The 19,629-nt window shown below is 38.0% G+C and overlaps 1 protein-coding gene across 1 annotated transcript in view; it reads left to right on the top strand.

The window, feature by feature from the left end:
* The window catches only part of Mcm3 (minichromosome maintenance 3), a 35,723-nt gene extending 18,193 nt beyond the window's left edge, over positions 1–17,530 (top strand). Inside the window, exons 12-16 of the mRNA XM_069836545.1 lie at positions 5,382–5,532; positions 5,616–5,756; positions 6,493–6,606; positions 11,790–11,977; positions 16,013–17,530. Coding sequence (XP_069692646.1) covers positions 5,382–5,532; positions 5,616–5,756; positions 6,493–6,606; positions 11,790–11,977; positions 16,013–16,214 — 796 coding nt within the window. The 3' untranslated portion in view covers positions 16,215–17,530. The remainder of the gene's footprint in view (positions 1–5,381; positions 5,533–5,615; positions 5,757–6,492; positions 6,607–11,789; positions 11,978–16,012) is intronic.
* The last annotated feature ends 2,099 nt before the right edge of the window (positions 17,531–19,629 follow it).

The following is a 19,629-nucleotide window of genomic DNA, read 5'->3' as shown; positions in this document are numbered from 1 at the left end:
AGTCATGGGAAGGAATAAATAACAGTGTGCTCTTTCGACTGTTATACTTTGAATTTCTAACTTACAGATGATGATGTGACTAATGTTTCTGCCTCCAAACAATTCTGGGTGAAATTAAATATTGATTTCATAATAATGCCCCTAATTTAGAGCAAGACACGTCAGTCAGCAGGAAGTATGGCAAGGAATAGCACAGTCAGCATTAGTAGCAGTTGCTTGCTGCCTTCACCTTGAAGGAAGTGTCGAGGCTCAGTTGACCACAGAAACCTTACAGCTCCGCTAGCTGCAGCCATGTATTGTAATGTCAGTGCACACTCCAAGCAGCTAATATGCTTCTTGTAAAGTGAACTGCATCTAACAGTGTTGCTTATGAGTACTTGCTTTCACCATTTTGCATAGGCCAGATTAATTTCAGAAGTAATGTCAGGAACAAGGAGAAGAAATTATTTTAGTTACTTACTTACTGGCTTTTAAGGAACCCGGAGGTTCATTGCCGCCTTCACATAAGCCCGCCATTGGTCCCTATCCTGAGCAAGATTAATCCAGTCTCTACCATCATATCCCACCTCCCTGAAATCCATTTTAATATTATCTTCCCATCTACGTCTCGGTCTCCCCAAAGGTCTTCTCCCCTCTGGCCTCCCAACTAACACTCTATATGCATTTCTAGATTCGCCCATACGTGCTACATGCCCTGCCCATCTCAAACGTCTGGATTTAATGTTCCTAATTATGTCAGGTGAAGGATACAATGCGTGCAGCTCTGCGTTGTGTAACTTTATCCATTCTCCTGTAACTTCATCCCTCTTAGCCCCAAATATTTTCCTAAGAACCTTATTCTCAAAAACCCTCAATCTCTGTTCCTCTCTCAAAGTAAGAGTCCAAGTTTCACAGCCATACAGAACAACCAGCAATATAACTGTTTTATAAATTCTAACTTTCAGATTTTTTGACAGCAGACTGGATGACAAAAGCTTCTCAACCGAATAATAACAGGCATTTCCCATATTTATTCTGCGTGTAATTTCCTCCCGAGTGTAATTTACATTTGTTACTGTTGCTCTAAGATATTTGAATTTTTTCACCTCTTCGAAGGATAAATTATTTTATTCATAATAATTTATCACAATATGTTGCAAATACGTTAGCTTCATTGGAAAAGAAAAAGGAGACTACAGATTAGTACAATGCGAGGTGTGGACAGGAGTGGCTGTGCTTCTCATTCACGTGCTTGTTCTGGCTCATGTCAAAGTCTCCAGGTGACATGGTACATACTACAGCGTTTTCTTGTGCATTTAAAGTGAAAGTGTAAACTGTATAATGGCTAATCAAATGTTTATTACTGAACAACGTGTATACATTTATGATTCATGTGTGTTAACCCAGTCTGCCAGCCAAGTACGAAGACAGTTTGAAACACAATTCCCTGCTGTAAAAATCCCATCACATACAACAATGCATAATCTTTATAATAAATTTCAGCCAACAGGAAGTGTTCAGCCTAAGAAAGAAAACAGACAGCATAGGGTTCTCAGAGAAGAAACATTAGATGACATTGGTCATCGATTGGATTGCGATTTTCATCTCTGTGGTACATTAAAAAAATGTTGTATACAAGACAAACCCTGGAAGAACTGAATATTTCATCACGAAATTAACAGCATTAATCGACCAGAACTACAGCGAGTTACGGGACATTTCATAAAAAGGTGCCGAAATATGTGGATGATGAAGGCCAGTTTCAGCAGCTCCATCAGTAAAGTTGATTGATAAGTAAGACACTTTAAAAAAAAATAGTTATGGAAACTTGTATGGTTGTATAGCTTTGACTATACTTTCCGTTCCCTGCCACGAATGCGTCAGCAGTGCACAGTGGAAACCCCGTCGCTCTGTATTATGTTACTCTTTCACATATTGTATTTCCTATTATAAGAAAACAGCGCTTTGAAACAAAAAACACCAATTAATAGGCCTAAATTACTATTCCTGCAAAGTTCAATGATCTACGAAGCAAAAGTGCTCAGGACTTGAACCAATTCGTGTCGAGCAGAGATCCAGAGAATCTTATGTATGGATCTCAGTAGAATGCTGGGTTGTTCTTCTGTATTCTGGTATTCTAAACTTTAAAAAAAGAAATAATAATAATCAGGCTTCGCATTTTTGTCACGTTGAATTTATCGAGGAATATAGCCTTGTACAGAGGGAGTTCAAATGTCTGGCGCTCACTGCATAAGTGGTGGTACAGTAGGCCTGCGGTGAATGTAAAATATAACGGAGCATATCATGACAGCACTGCAACTTAATTTTAATGGTTTGCACGATCGAAACATTTTGAACAAATATGTTTGCCGCGCCATTCATTACAATTGAATTTCAAAATTAATAATCTGATAATAAATATACAGCAGAAGTTTTATACATATATACAAACAATAATTTACATCTATTTATTGAAATAACTGCGAGGTAGCTCAGTTGGTAGAGCAGCTGGCTACGGACTGGAAGGTCCGGGGTTCGATCCCAGGTGGTAACAGGATTTTTTCTCGTTGCCAAACTTTCAGAATGGCCCCGAGGTTCACTCAGCCTCCTATAAAATTGAGTACCGGGTCTTTCCCAGGGGTAAAAGGCAGTCAGAGCGTGGTGCCGACCACACCACCTCATTCTAGTGCCGAGGTCATGGAAAGCATGGGGCTCTACCTCTATGCCCCCCAAGTGCCTTCATGGCAAGTTACGGGGATACTTTTACTTTTTTTTTTTTTTTTTTTTTTTTTTACAATGACAAAAAATATACATTCTAGAATATGTTACCATTCCTTACACAAAAATAATCATTTCCAAATTCCGAAATAAACAACTGCAGTGTAGATATGGGTGACGGAACTTGTCTCCTGGTGTACTGAACAGGATCACAGTGAACTCATCGACATAACAATGTGCCCCCCTACACGACACAAATCAGACTCATAGAGGTCTTGAAACCTGCTTGTGCCTTTTATTGACGTCATTAATGTACCAGGAGAAATTACTCCATCCGGTATAGCTCTTGTGACAAATATGCGAAGTCTGATGATAATGATAATAATAATAATAATAATAATAATAATAATAATAATAATAATAATAATAGAAAACATATTTTAGGCATCAAAATACAGTAGCATTGGCACAGTTCAGATGTAATTGTAAATGTCTGTGTAGGAAGTGTCTAATAATAAGAACACCATATCTGATTTTACATTTCAACTTATATTAACTTGAAATTTACTCCAATTTTTTTTTTTTTACGAAAAATTATTTTTAAAATATTCTTCGTGTTTTGAAAAAATTGAAATTATGAAGTGTTCCTCCATTCCCGAAATGTTGTTTTCTAATGCCAGGCGTTTGACAATAAAGTCATTTGGCCTCTTGCACTGCAATATTTTTCAAAGACATTATCATGACCAGCCGCTGAAGCACAGATTTTGAGGTGTTCCGAATTCTTTTCTTGATTTGAGTTGCACAATGGGCAGTTAGGGGACTGATATTGTGACAGCTGCAACGGGGTTTGAACACGCGGCAGACGAAACGCTGGTACGGGGAGCATCTGCATGCTGAAGGGCAGAGGGGGTGTATTACGTCAATGCGACGAGGGGAGGGTGCGCGCGCAACTGCTGCGTGCGGAGTGAAGGGGGGACGGACCCTCCCGACTCTTCCAGAAGTCCGTTGAAGTGGAGATATCCAGATAATTCGAGAGAGCTATCTCTGCACACCCGTAGAAATTTCTCGCAACTATGATTTTGCTATAAAAGAAGAAACGCGAGCGAACTTGGGCAGTTTCAGTTTATTCAGCCATTCATTGAGTAAGCCAGAGCAAGCAAGCCAGTCTTGTGTACCGGAGTTCGACTCGAGTGTGCGTCCGCAACTGTGTCAGCATCCGAAGGCCTGAGTTCGAGCGCAGTGGACCGCAGTTGGAGGGACCTGAGTTCGAGTGCAGTGGACTGCAGTTGGAGGGACCTGAGTTCGAGTACAGTGGACTGTCTCTGAAGGTCTGTGGTTCGAGATACTGTGAACTCGAGTGACTGAGTTAGAAGAACTGTGAACTGAGAACTGACAGTTCTGATTTGTAAATAGTGCTGTGTAAATATTAGTTAAGATTAACAGTTCATTGTTGTTCGTAATCGTCCAAGTAAATTGTCATTGTCGTTTGTGGAGTGCAATAACGAACGCTGTGAAGCCAGTGAACAGAGCAAATCCCATTGTTGACGAGAGCGTTTAAGGTGAATTGTAGAAAGGAATCATTGTTGAGATAATAAAGTTACATTGTTGTTTAGTTTAAAAACGTTACAATATATTCCAATTCTATGCAGATGCTTGGCCAAACAGTAATGGCCTGTTGCCAATCTAAATGCAGCTACAGACGATTTTCGTGGTAAATCGGGAATTAACTGTGGATTATGATGCAGCGAGTTCCATTTTTTCCCTTGAGATTGTGTTATCAAATTTGTTGAAGTCTAAGTATGTAGATTTAGTAACAGGTCTGTAAGTAGCAGTGCTGCCTTCTTTGCTAAAGCATCCACATTCTCGTTTCCCAGGATTCCACAATGTGATGGTATCCATTGGAATACAATTCTTTTATTGAGTGATATTAATTGAGAGAGCATTTTAGTTATTTTTGTTGTTTGAGATGAAGGTGTGTGTCTAAGAGACGATTGATAGAATAGCTGCTTTGGAGTCTGACAATATAACTGCATTCCTAAATTTATTGATGTGGCATAGAAGATTCCTGAGACTTTCACTTATTGCAATGTTTTCTCCATCAAAACTTGTGCCATATCCAAGAGATCTATAAAGTAAGAACAGACAGCACGTAACACCTGCACCAGCACCTTGTTGTCTGGAGATCAAGGATCCGTCGGTGTATAAATGAAGCCAGTTTTGTGGAGGGTACCTAATATTAATTGTCTCTAAAGACAATTGTTTCATTATTTCAGTGCTTACTTCTGATTTCACAGTATTTCTTGTGTTAAATTTAGATTACCGAAATGTAGGGTTCTCCCTTCTTGAAGGTTGCATGACTTTCGATGTGACCAGTTCCAATGTTTACTACAGGTAATCATTTTATGAGTATGAATTACCTGATTAGCAACTGAACTGTGACTTGACTTAGCCATAAACTAACAAGTTGGCAGTTGGTGCTAATAAGTACACTTGAAGACAGAGAATAATTTCTAAATGTCGACGGTAAGAAAAGTAATAGAAGCCGCAATCCATAGACTTTATTACTGCAGTATTGAAACCACAACCTCTTGAACTGACTCTTTCTGCAGCTCTTACTTTCACCCTTTCTTTGTTTTCATTTTATTTCTGTCAGTGCATTAACATTGTATTTATTGTGTTAATAGAGATAAAATCATCAGCGTCAAATTCATGAAGAAATACATCCACATTGCGAAGTGCATGAAGCCCACCCTGACAGAAGCGGCGTCCGAAGCCATTGCAGAGGAGTATTCACGCCTGCGTTCACAAGACACAATGGACACTGACATCGCCAGGGTGCATATCACATTTACAACTTCAAATCACGTTCATCGTATGACTTGTCCAAGCACTTTGAATAAAGTCCTCTTTTATTACAGACGCAACCAGTGACAGCACGGACCTTGGAGACACTGATTCGTCTGTCAACGGCTCATGCCAAGGCCAGGCTGTCTCGCTCTGTGGACATCGAGGACGCTCAGGCTGCAATAGAACTGGTTCAGTTCGCGTACTTCAAGAAGGTGACAGTCAGAACCCACGAGTAAACTAGCTCTTAGTTGTAGTCTAACTGAAATACAATATCGTCCAAAAATTGTGTCGAATTTGAATTTCCTAACTGCAGCCTAGTGGATAAGTGCTGGACTGATGATATCGCCATAATGCGTTTATTTTATTTTTTTATTCCAATTTTATAGTTTATATATTGTTGTTAGTTTCTTTTATTGTTACATTTATTACATAATTGTATTACCATGAAGAGGTGATATTCTGTGAGTACATGCACATTTCAGCATCACCTATCCTAATAGGCCTTCTTACACTATAAGAAGAGAAAGGTGCAAGTTATGCAGAGAAATGTTTTGAATACACGTCACTGTTTGTTAACAGAAAACCGCAATTTAAGTCACACAGAGTTAGTGTGCACTCGAAGTTGGTTGCTTGATGGTTGTCAGCCCACTTTGAGGTCTGTGGATATAGAGGGAAAAATTGGATCGGTGTCGGATAGAGTTCCCAGATAGCTCAGTTGGTAGAGCGTTGGTACGTTAAACCAAAGGTCCCTCGAAATTATTCAAATCAACTTTACAGGGAGTTATACCTGAAATCTTGATTTGCATAGATGAGTCATGTCCACAATATCACTTGGAGTGAAGTTCCTGACCACAACAAATCTCTGATATTTCAAGAGAATGAGCATTGTTGTCGATACTTAATGTGACATGTTTTCATTTTGCCGTCTCACTCTGAGTTTACTTGCAGGTGTTGGAGAAGGAGAAGAAGCGAAGACGTGAAGGAGAAACAAACGAAGCCTCAGAAGATGACAGTGAGTCAGAGGAACATCAAAGGAAGAAGTCAAAGAGAGATTCAGACAGGGTTAGAAAATACAATAGTTACAAAATACCTTTTTATGTTTCTACAATAATGTGTCTTGAAGTCTTGGCAATTCATACATGAAATAAATGTTCATTACAAAATTTGTTACTTCTGATGACAAAATATAGTGGCTCGCACTGAAGATTGTGACAAAAGCAAGACATGCCAGCTAGTTCTATTTATGTTTTAACCTGTGCAAAATTCATAGTCAGTGTGGAGCCATAATAGTAATAGCTTTGAAGAATTAACATGATTGGTAAACAGCTTTACGTCTTCATGGTTTCTGAATGAGAGCCATATCAATCAAGTCAGTGTGACTGTAAATGTTCCTAGTCACACAGTTCGCTAGCCTTACATGGCCAATATGATTCCTCTCACAGTCAAAAAGGTTATCAGCAATATTTCGGTTTGTAACCTTGGTAGCCTTGTGTAATAATTTGTTGATAGATTTATTCATTCCATAATCTTAAATTTGCTTTATAGCATACAATAAAGAACATGTCTAATTCTTATGTTTAACATATAAAATGCAAATATGAAATATGTACAGAATTAATACCTTAATAACAATAACATATTATGCAATGCAATATGTTTACCATTTAATAGTATTAAAATATTTACACAGTACTGTGAAATGTCGAGAATAGAAAATGTGAGATAGTAAGTAATTTTGTAGTTTTACCTTAAATAATGCAGGATTTTGGTTATGATTCTTAACGTCTTCAGGAAGACTATTGAACATTTTTATCGTCATGTAACATATTCCCCTTTGATAGCATGATAAATTTGATGTTGGCGTATGAAAATCATTCTTTTTGCGGGTATTTATACTATGTATGGCTGAATTAGTTGGAAAATTTTCTTTATTACATAAGAGAAAATTTATTAAGGAGTATTGTGTACTGATTTGTTAAGGTTAGAATCTCTATTTTTTTTTTAAATAATCTACACGATTTTCCAGCCTTTGCTCCAACTATTATTCTAATGGCTGTTTTGTAATAGAAATATATTTTTACTATCTGCGGAATTTCTCCAAAATATTATTCCGTATGACATAGTGGAATGAAAATAGGAAAAATATATTGTGAAACCTCGATACATCGTTTTGGGGGGGGGGGGGGGGGACAGAGAATAAAAACGATAATACCAGGAAGCCATAAAAATTACCATACTTAGGTGCATAACAGACGCAACAGACTTATGAAAGTATTACACTGTTTCCTAGATGATTTAAGGGGGAATACCCACGTAATCGATGCATTTAATTTCTAACAATAATCATAAATAATATAAAATCATAATGGACATGTCTTGTACTATTTTATTCTTATTTGTAAACTTGCAGTAAACAGAATCTGTTGTAGCACAGCCAACTCTAAACAAGTTGCAGCAGTATACTGTATATTCCACAATAATACTATATCAAGTGTTTATGCACTGGCTCTACATTGTTCTTGTGTGGAAAAGTATGATTAATCAATAAGTTGCTATAAAATTGCACTTTTCAGAATCTAATACCTGTCTTCATAGCACAGATCACACACGTAGTAACTAATTTCTGCATTAACAGACTATACCAAACATACGTACACTAAGATGACCAATCACGTCACGTATCATGGCGGCATAATACATTTTACGTTTTTCCGCGAAGTTTGACACAGTCTCCGGATCATAATCTTCTGCATCCTCTTGCTTCGTGGAGAGCAAAAACTTCGCCCTTTCAAAGGAAAAGAAAACTATGTGTGCGGGAAAATATGACTTGGGACCATGATTTTTCAGCGATCGATGCGATACAATGATAGTTCGAGGAACAATGGAATGTTATTATATGGGACTATTTCTGGGACAAAAAAAAAAGTGGACGAAAAAGGCGAGAAAATGACGATAACAGGAACGATACATCGAGGTTCCACTTTACTGCTGTTTAGAAATTGTTGTAACGACCTAATTGCAAAGCATGCTGAGCCAAGTTTGGGTGTTATTTTCCAGTTTAATATATTATTAATATACAAACCAAGAAATTTGTAGGCCTTCATATCAATGACGAACCCTTTCTGTAGTTCCGAATTCCTCCCTTAAGCTTTTTATGTATTTTCATGATAGGTTTCTGTATGATTTTTGATTGAGGTCCAAGACAGCTCCTCTTCCTTCTTTCGTCAGTGATTCTAGATACAGATACTTTCCCTATTGATGAGCAGAAATGTACTCTACAGGCTCATACAGTCACACCACAGTGCACGACAAATGTCCACCTCAATTCTTCCTCGTGAAGAAACCCACTCAAAGGATTTACGGCACTCCTAAATATCCACCAGACACAAGTGCTGATCTTGGATTTTACGCATTTTTTATAAAGCACTTACAAGGGACACCTTTGACCTCAAACGATCGAAACTGCACGAAAACATGCTTAGAATAACAATCGATCATAAACAAAACAGTGGTTGTGTCATTTCCATGCAAAACGTTGCATTCTACCTCAAGTGACATTTTAATAGAGCAAAACAAAGTAACAAGATATCAATACCATAGGAGGGAAATTATACGTAATTCAATGACGTCAGTGTATCATTACATTTTCAATCAACAGTGCCAAAACCTCTCTGCTTAAAGTACTTATAATAGTGCATATACAGCAGTACCACACACCTGACAGTGCTTATATTAGTCCTCGAAGTGCACATGCGGGATTTCGATGAAGTGGTTAAAACAAAGTGGAAGAGAACAATGTGCACACCTCACAAAAGCCACGTTCACATCCAAATCACTTTCGCATTCACGCAAACCAATATCAAAAGCCACACTAATTACATTTTTAAATGATGATGTTGATATGTCCATGTCATAACCTGGCATTCGCCAAGCATATTGCAACATAGGCTTATATGTAGGTGCAGCAAATTGGTTGTAAATCACAGAGTGAAGTTTCATGATGAAATAACGATCATGTATCTTCACTTGTGGTTTGGCACATTGTAGTCTTACAAAATCAGTAATCCTTCTGGTATAGAGTTTATATTGCCGAAAGAAGTAAACATCTAGGGGTTGGCAATATTTTGTTGTTTTCGGTGGCAGTATCTTCAGCATAACATCTTTGTTTGGAAAACTTGCATCTAGAAGGGTACGATCTGCATGACCTGACCAGGAATCGCACAACAATAGGCTCTTTTCACTTGTTACATGTTCGCCAAGGACTGAAGTTAGAAAACGTTTCATGTGTTCTTTAGTCGTTTATGCTTGCCTCCACGTGAATGTTTCGTGGACAGGTGGTTTCAAGTTTCTTTGAAATATCTGGGCAGAAAGTGCCTTGCGTGTCTTGAAAACAGATGCACAACTTGTTTGCTAGTCTGCCGGTCATTGATAAAGCCACATCAATTGTGTAACTGTGGGCAGAGCTATGTACAGACTGCAACACACTAGCTGCAGTTTTCTCTCCTCTGTGGGACAGTGTTGATGATGAAGACATTTCATACTGGAATTGACTCTGGTCACTGTTCCAAACATTACCTTTCTCCACACCCTCCTCTCTTATAAACATGTTCACTTCCTCCACAAACTGTTGTGCCTTCTGACGTATACTATTGTCGTCTTCTATGTCCTTACGTGTGACAAATGTAGTAATATGCCTGGATGAAATGCCATATTCATGCTTGAGATGGTCGATAAAGGAAATGGAAGCTTTGAAATTGTCCAAGTCAACCATTTTAGCCGCTTCCAGTGCCCACATCTGCAGATGCCAACAATGAACTGTAGATCCATACCTCCTTGCACTATCAAATTGCGATATTACATGCTCTTTTATAGCTTGTAATTGCGACAGTCTGATCCCTTTGAAACGAGCTCCTGCTCGCCGTTTGTTAGACATAATTTACAATTAATGAGCAATTTGATTTACTTTTATTGCACTTATAGCGCTTCATTAGTTTGCTATAGGAATTGAAGCCATGATTGTCTTCATTAATGTTCTCTAGTACGCTGTCATCAATATTTTCTACACTGGACCTCGACTTTTTGGGTGGAAAGAGTTCGTACTCACTTTGACTTGACTGTTCCTGTTGCTCTGAACATGAACGTCGTGTACTGCTGGAACAGCCACCTTCAGGTTCAGGTTCCTCCTCTCCTTCAAAATTAATATACCTATCCAGCGTAATGTCATGCATTTCTGTGTCATCCCCATTATATTTCTGAATTATTATGTTATATAATATATCCGCAAACTCCATATCCTCAGCCCCGTTGTCATTTCCATATTCAGCACGTCGCACCTTTTTCCCTAATATTTGGACCATATTCGTAGGCTTAATTCTCTTCATGGTATCACTGCACTGTACACAGTAACCCGCCTGCGAACACTCCAAGAGACAAGTACGTACTGCAGCACTGGTTAGTGCAGCTACAATATGCCACCGTCTAATGGTGCTAGCAGACAAGTGCGGAGTTTTGCATGGAAATGACACACACCACTGTTTTGTTTATGATCGATTGTTATTCTAAGCATGTTTTCATGCAGTTCTGATCGTTCGAGGTCAAAGGTGTCCCTTGTTAGTATATGTCTCAATTTGCAGAATAAATCTGAGGATTGTCATTATTGTAAGCCAGAATATGAGAAATGCGTCTGACATCACATACTTACTGTTCATATTAAGCAACATCCAGTTCTGAACTGGAGTTCTACAATTTTTTTTCCTCCCACTTCTTGTATCACGTATTAGCAATTGGTCTCCTATATAAGCAAATGTCACCACTGGTCTTGATCATGGGCTTAGGTTTGTATTATAACTGTTCTGATACATCAGCAACTCTTCCTTCATTTAAGAATGTCAGAAAAAGAAAAAGAAATTGGCTGGGTCACTGGCTAAGAAGAAACTGCCTGCTAAGGATGCACTGGAAGGAATGGTGAATGGGAGAAAAGTTTGATATTATACGATAGACAGCTTTAAGATATATGAATATGGCTGAAACTGAAAGGAAGGTGGAAAATAGGGAAGACTGAAAAATGCTGAGTTTGTAGTGAAAGACCTGCCCTTAATTGTGAATTAATTAATATGCTGCTATGACAGAAGTGTGATGGTAGCGTACAGGTAGAATGTAACATTTCCCTAAATTAAATTTTAAGGCATTAAAATCAACCTAGGGGGAAGAGACAAGCTAAATGCTAACTTTATTAATCTTTCCAGCCAAGGAGGAAGCCAGGTGATGAAAGCTATGACCCATATGACTGGGATTCTGAAGAGGAGAGAGAAGAAGGGGGCAAGAAGCACAAGACTCGTAGCACTACGTCATCTACAGAGGGCGCTCCTCTCCCTGCATCTGCAGAGACTCCTGCAGCCTCGTCCACAGAGCCGGCTGTCATTGCAGACGACAGGTACTCCTCCACAATTACACAAAATGTATCCCCTCCAAGGAATGAACGGTATTGTTTCTAATGAATATGTACCCAAATGATTGAATATTGTTTACATTGCACTATTCTGCAATCCCTTCCCATAATAATAATAATAAATTGTCCATGTATAGTTCCAAGAAGCACAGATTCTGCACTCTTTGTCATTGTTCTTTGCTATATTCAATCAACGATTTCATTCTCTGTAAGCAATGGCTGAAGTGGTATCGATCACAGAGGCTGCACAAGATTGAGGTGAGTAGCTTGTGGTGAAAACCATGTAGTGCTAATCTTGTTAGGGTGCTGCGCATGTCGTCCAGCTATGGGACTGTGAGTCAGAGGAACATCCATGGGTATTGTCACAGAGAGATACAAAGGGAAAGAGGACCAAAACTCCTACAGAGGTATAGCACTAGAGAATGCTATTTACAAGATATACACAAATCTCCTAACCAACAGATTAGTTGAGGCAACCAAAGAAAAGCTACCAGAGGTACAATATGGCTTCAGAAAAGAAAGAGGAACTCTGCACGCAATCAACGACTGGGGAATATAGAGGAGGCAATGAGACACCCGGAGAAAAGTACTTCACTGCCTTTGTAGATTTTATTTAATGTAGCTATCGCAGACGTAATAAAGAGTGACACAGTCAACATACGCAGACAAAAGATATTGTTCTAGGATTGACCAGTAAAGAAGACTAGACACTACAACATTGGGCAAATGACAGGGACCTACCTATAAACTTGGAGAAAACTGTCCTGATGATATTTAGGTAAGGAGGAAGAATTGCAGTAGAAAATGTCATATTTTGTAAAATAATATTCTACATAGTATGCAGTGGTAGCCCTGCTTTATGTCACCATGCAGACTGTACTAAAACAACTGAAAAATTGAAAAAAATATGAATTCAGGAAAAAGAGAGACATTTCTCACTGTCGTGATGTTCTTGATTTTTGCATCTCACTTCTTCATTAGCAGCTGAAGAAATAAAGTTAACTAAATAGCACTCAGTAGCAGTCTGTGATACAGAAGTGTGTAGCTGTGTTTTCTTAGCACCCTGCATAACCTGATACACACTTGAAGGTTTCTTCGTCAGGACATCAGAGCCCTTTTTAATGTCCGTATTCTCGCATTACGTGCCATTCTCCTCCGAGAAGATGATAATGCTTATAATAATTGAGAGTAACTTTATAGCTGGCTGCTAAGTACTTGGCTGCTCTTCACTTGGTGTTCAACAGTTATCCTGGTGACTTCCGTGCCATGGTTGAGAATGTAATAATGGCAGTTTGGGAATAGAATTTTGCCTTTATTCATAAAGGAAGGGATATTACATGGAGTAAATCTACTAGCACCATGGTTGTATTGTCAGTGGCAGCAGCGCTCTGCCACATTTCAAATGTTTGTGGTATCTTACATTTAAGCTCTTCAGTTATATGTATATATCGATCTGTTCGACATTTCTGAGCAGTATTAATTAAGTGCTCAAACATTGGATTTTCTAATATGCCAGTAAATGTTGTGACGTTAACACTTTTTATCTGAAATGTTAATTGATATTAAATTGTATGGTTTAGACCAATGGTTCTAAAACTTTTTAAAGGCGTGACTCACTTTTGGGTACCACACCCCATTCGAAAAATACAGATTCCTGTAAAATCGAAAACTGCGACAGTTTTACTCAAAAGCAGTGGACACCACTCAACTTCTAATGTAGCCTACATCCCCTTCACTTCAGCACTTTTAATACTAGTTTGCAATTCCAAGATGTTAACATAATAACAGTCGGATATAAAATCGACGAATATAAAGAAAACTTCATTTCTGGTCGACATCATTTAACAAAAAGGAATGTGATTCATTTTAGTGTATCATGAAAAATTTATCCATGTACCAAATGATATGATAAATACTGAGTTCGTTTTAGTGGACGTGCAATTAAGTTTGCACAATTTTAATCAACACCTTTTTTTTATTATTTTCCAAAAGAAACTCAAAAACAATTACAACAGTCACATTTGGATACTGAATTCGTTTTTAGACAGTTGCGTTCAAGTTGCTGAAATTCCAAAGCATATTAAGGAAAGACCTATATTTTTTTTCCCAGAGATCAGTTTTTGTGGAAAAAATGCAAGAGTACCGGTACTTCGAGCTTGCAAAAGACGCTGTTAATTTTTTTTTTTTTTTATAAAGTTGTTATCTAATGCCGGGCTTTGGCAACGAAGCCATTAGCGGTCTTGCTCTCCAATATTTCTCTGTGGTGGATCCATCAGGTAGAACTTTACAGGTTTGTAGATGATCTTCAGTTTTTATAAAGTTTGCAAACCTCGTATTCGTGCAAAATAAGTATCTTGTCTATGATTGCCATCAGAACAAAAGCGAGAAATCTCATTGATATTGAAAATATCATTGTGTGTGTATCGAATATAGAGTTCATACCTTTGTGAAAAAATACACATTTATCACATTACACTGGTAACTTTTTTCCTGTTGATTTGCATCTGACACGCGATTCTTAACAGATTTTTTGTGCTGAATTCGAAAATAATCTCCAATTTTTTCCAGTATGTCTGGTTTTCATATAAATCATAAAAATGTGAATAAATGCTAATAAATTGATTGCCGTCTAGAAATGAAGTTGCAGCTTTGTGAAATGTCATGAAAATTATTTTCAACGAGCATTTTGTGAGAAAAAACTGGACTACAATTTGCTGTTAACCATTAACAATCACATTCCTAGCCTTACCTCAATGTTACACTTCAATTTTCCTTATTTTTGAGCTCTTCTAATGTTGTTCAGATCAGTCCCTTTTCAACATCCAGCAATAGTCAGCCATCATGTTAACACTCCACTTCCTTCGATATCTCATTTCCATTTTTGATATTGTGGTGAAATCTCCTAAATTATCAGGAAAATCATTTCGATGGAAATGAAGGAATGTACTTTGACACTCATGTTCTATCCAATCTGTTTGAAATTTTGTAATATCACTTTCACTATGTTAACACAATTTGGATCGTTTTTATTTCTAAGGAAATTAAAAACAACGTTTTGAACACATTTCAGTCTCATATTCTGGAACTGCTTGATGCCTGACCATCATCAATTTTCAAATTTGTGGGCTAATTGATATAACAGATTTAATTTTTTCATAGATTAATGAGGGAAGTTTAACACAAGGGTGTTTAGAGCACTCACTCTCTTTATCTAGAGCTTCAGAAATTTTTTCATGAAACCTAATTTCACTCATTTCGACTTTTCTATGAAACAACATATTATTCTATATTCTGAGAACTGCTGACACGAGATTGAATCTCCAAGTTTAAAACAACAGCTTTTAAAGCGAGGTAGGTTATCTCATGTAGTCTCTCACACCCCCATAATCTGAATACCTGACCCTGTGTCAATGAACTCCCCCATGGTTTGTTTCAGTAGCAAGCTCTTAGAAGAGTAAATATTTCCTTCAGTAAATTTTTATGACTTGAAAACACTTGGATTTTAACTTTCTGTTTATAGATGATATTGGGTGGAGACAGATAAGAATCTTCAATAGTAAATGACGGATGTCCTACCAGTAGTTCATTTTAAGCTACTGAAAGAACGGAAATAGAAGACTGGACTTCACTCAATATAGAAGGAAGAATACCCTTCGACATTTTAAGTAGTAAAGTTGAAATTATAAACTGTCGTGCCTTTCAAATAATTGTTTTTAACAAACATCAAGCACAGAAAGAAGATACTTTTAATAAGGCTTTTTTTGTTTTATTTTATAAATCCTCTTAGAACCATAGATGGTCGCGACCCATACTTTGAGAACCACTGGTCTAGACTCATTCATATGCAAGCATTGGGAGCCTCCTGCCAAAAGAGACCATTTGTGCAGGATATGGTGTTATCAGGCAGTATATTCCACAGTCACACATAATTTATATACCAAAAATTACACATAAGAGGAACTTCGATTGTATTTTGTAAGCAAAGCAGCAAGTGTTGACTGAAATCTGTGTTTTGGACAGGTTGAAGTTGTTCAAGGCAAGCCTGGTGAAAGTGTTCAGAGAAGAGCATGCACAGTCACTCCCTTTGGAGCGAGTGGTGGAATTTGCGAACCAGGACCAGGGTGGCGAACCTTTCAGCCAGGGTGAGGTATCAGCAGCCATGACACAGATGACTGAAGCAAACCAAGTCATGATTGCAGACAACATGGTCTTCCTGATATAATCAGAGCAGGTGCAGATGCGGACTCTTGTTACTACTTTTGAAGGGGACATGTATAAATCAATAAATTACATCCATATGTACGTAAATATTTGTTAATATAATTGATATTTCGAACTCCTAATAATCATGCCGTTCTGTTCATACATTGGAGGTCTCTCTATATTGCATTGCATGTAAAAAAAAAATTCAAAGAGAATAAAACAGAAGCAATTATTCCACTAACAAAGGTGGGGGAGGGAGTGTAAAGGAGGTGTTAATCTTCTTTTCAGTGTTTTGCTTCTCTACCTGTGTGATCTTTAAAACATTATTACCAGCAAATATAAAACATCTGACGTCATTCTCAACAGTCACAAAGTGCATAATACATCAGACCTCCTAACTACAAGAGCTGTGAACCTGGTAAATGTCACTCTTTTTAATAATAATAATAATAATAATAATTTTTATAAGATTTTCTGCAATGCTGTATGCAGTTTTCCTCAACTAAACTTGTAAACCATGCAGTATCATTGTTTCCTATCCAAGGCATCTGCATGTTGTAATCCTTTCAGCCTCATACATCGTCCCACTCCTTCCATCCATTTTTCAGTTGGTCTTCCTTTCCTATTCCTTCTTTCCGGTTCCCATCGCATCACTTCCTTCGGTATTCTTCCATCTTCATTATGTGCCCATACCATTGTAATCTTTTTTGCATTTATAATTTCTATTCCATCCTTTTCTACATTCGTAATCTCCCTTATTACTGTATTCCTCATCTTTTTCCTTCTTGACTTCCTAGCTGCTCCACTTCAGTGCCTCTTAATTATCCGTCTTGTATCCTATTTATTGCACAAGTCTCCGCTCCGTATACTCTCTACTAATGCTTTATAAATGATTTTGTTTTGGTCAATATGTTGCTGTAATGTATTTAACATCCCAGTAGCTCGCTTCCCTTGACATATTTGCTTATCTATTTCTAATTTTGATGATTCATCTTGTTGCAGTACTGAAACCAAATATTTTAATATTTTGAATTTTATTTTGTGTCCTTCAATATCCATTTCAGTCCTGTATTCTCTCTTACTCAGATTTATTTTTAACCCCCATTTCCTACACATGTACTAAGCATCTTCACTGTCATCAGCAAACAGTAAGTTACAGATAAATACATTTTCGTACTCCAATTCCTTAAGTTTATTTCTATTAAAAGATGGCATATTTAGCATTTTTGGAGAAGACTTTTGCTTGTGTAGAATGGCTGTGATAATTTTGATCCTATTTTTACTTTACATGTTTATTGCAAGTTAATAAAACAAAACAATGGGTGCAGTTTTGTATGTATGTATGTATGTATGTATGTATGTATGTATGTATGTATGTATGTATATATATATATATATATATATATATATATATATAGTGAATTTTATTTCCACTCAACAATAGGATTTTATTCTTCCAACAATAATTCCTTTCTACAATTCACCTTAAACGCTCTCGTCAACAATAGGATTTTCAGTCAACACAGTATTCGTTATATCACTCCACTGACGGCAATGACAATTTACTTGGACTATTACGAACAACAATGAACTGTTAATCTTAACTAATATTTACAAAGCACTATTTACAAATCAGAACTATCAGTTCTCAGTTCACAGTTCTTCTAGCTCAGTCACTCGAGTTCACAGTATCTCGAACCACAGACCTTCAGAGACAGTTCACTGTACTCGAACTCAGGTCCCTCCAACTGCGGTCCACCGCACTCGAACTCATGCCTTCGGATGCTGACACAGTTGCAGACGCACACTCGAGTCGAACTCCGGTACACAGGACTGGCTTGCTTGCTCTGTTCACTGGCTTACTCACTGACTGGCTGAATAAACTGGAACTGCCTCGCGTTCACTTGCGCGCGTAATTCATACTCCCACCACAGTTTCTGGAAAGTACGACTTCTCGAATTATCTGGCTATCTCCACTTCGGACGGACTTCTCTAGAAGATTTGGGAGGGTCCGTCCCCCTTTACTCTGTAAGTAGCAGCTGCGCTCGCACTCTCCCCTCGTCGCGTTGACGTAATACACCCCCCTCTCTTCTCTCCGCCCCGCGCCGTCCCTCAGTGCTCCGCGCGATCTGCTCTCTTGCAGGACGCTGGTCGTGAGTTCGAATCTCACGTCGCTGTCACAATATCTATATATTTGAACTATTTCTACATTTGTAAATTTCAACACTGTGGACACTATAAGTGCTTTCTGAATATTGCAACAGACAAATTTATCACTGACATCACGTTATATTTTTCACGCCATTCAACGAAAGTACTTGATGTAGTTCATCACGCGCCTGTGAACAAACCTGTGACTGATGATGTTCAGTCAACTGTCCGAAGACAGGTCTGAACCTCAGAACTGATACCAAGAAGGCACCACTTATGAGGAAACTAGGCCAGGAGATAATGGGGTAAGGTGGCCAGTTCCTTTCCCCCTCCATTGCATACATCGCCAACTAGCTACATATTACACTAGTTAAACTTCAGACGTATACAAACAATTGTTCTTCCTCTGACACATATCGTCAAGTGAGATGTATTGGCTGATGTTATGAATATTATATTTACTTTGAAAGAAAGGGACTGTTGGAGTGTATGTATCTTTTTCTTCATCCACATCAAATAGCTGAGAAGTGGTTTCTTTGAAACGAATCGTGGAGTCATGAAGCACATGAGGTAAAGTTGCAGTATACTCCTCTTCCCTTCTGTGGATAATTACACCAAGCTTGAAATTCCCTTCGCCTAAGTAACAGTCTCAATTGTTTAGTAGGGGATCGGGATTGGGCTGTGGTTTAAATATTCAGCTTTTGCACACAGTGATTTTTATGGCCTCATAATCTCTAATGCCGGTACTTTGCTCTTCACCGTTCGCCCATATGAAGCCACGGTCATTTCCCAGAGTGCACCATAGAAGGCTGGTCTATGGCTACACCCGTGATGATGGAGATTTGTTGGGATGCCACGGAGAAAACCCCATGTTACCTGGACCATGGGCAAGTTATAAATCAGGGTACACTGGGGATCGAACCTGGTTTCATGGGATTGTAAGTCCTGTGCCCTAGCCACTAGACTACCGTAGCAGCTATTTTAGTCTACTATTGATATTTAGTTGTTGGAAATACGCTTCCCACATGTCTCGTAGAATTGAGAGGTCTTTGAATTTGTAACTTGACTACAACATGCTTTTCGGAATGTCACTTGCGAGTTGTATTTCTTTTACAGCACTTTTAATTAAATTTCTGCTTTTATTAAAAATCTTGTGGGAATTATGTTAATAGAAGCTGTTTGAAAGAGAGATACCAGAGTAGGCCCTATAAATTGATTGATTTATTAATAACTGTAAATTTTTATGAGATTGCAACTCATGTGTTGTCATAAGACTTCCCAGG

This window comes from Periplaneta americana, chromosome 9, assembly GCF_040183065.1.
Source record: "Periplaneta americana isolate PAMFEO1 chromosome 9, P.americana_PAMFEO1_priV1, whole genome shotgun sequence".
In the NCBI taxonomy this organism is placed as follows: Eukaryota; Metazoa; Arthropoda; class Insecta; order Blattodea; family Blattidae; genus Periplaneta; species Periplaneta americana.
This window is presented reverse-complemented; position numbering and strand designations above follow the sequence as displayed.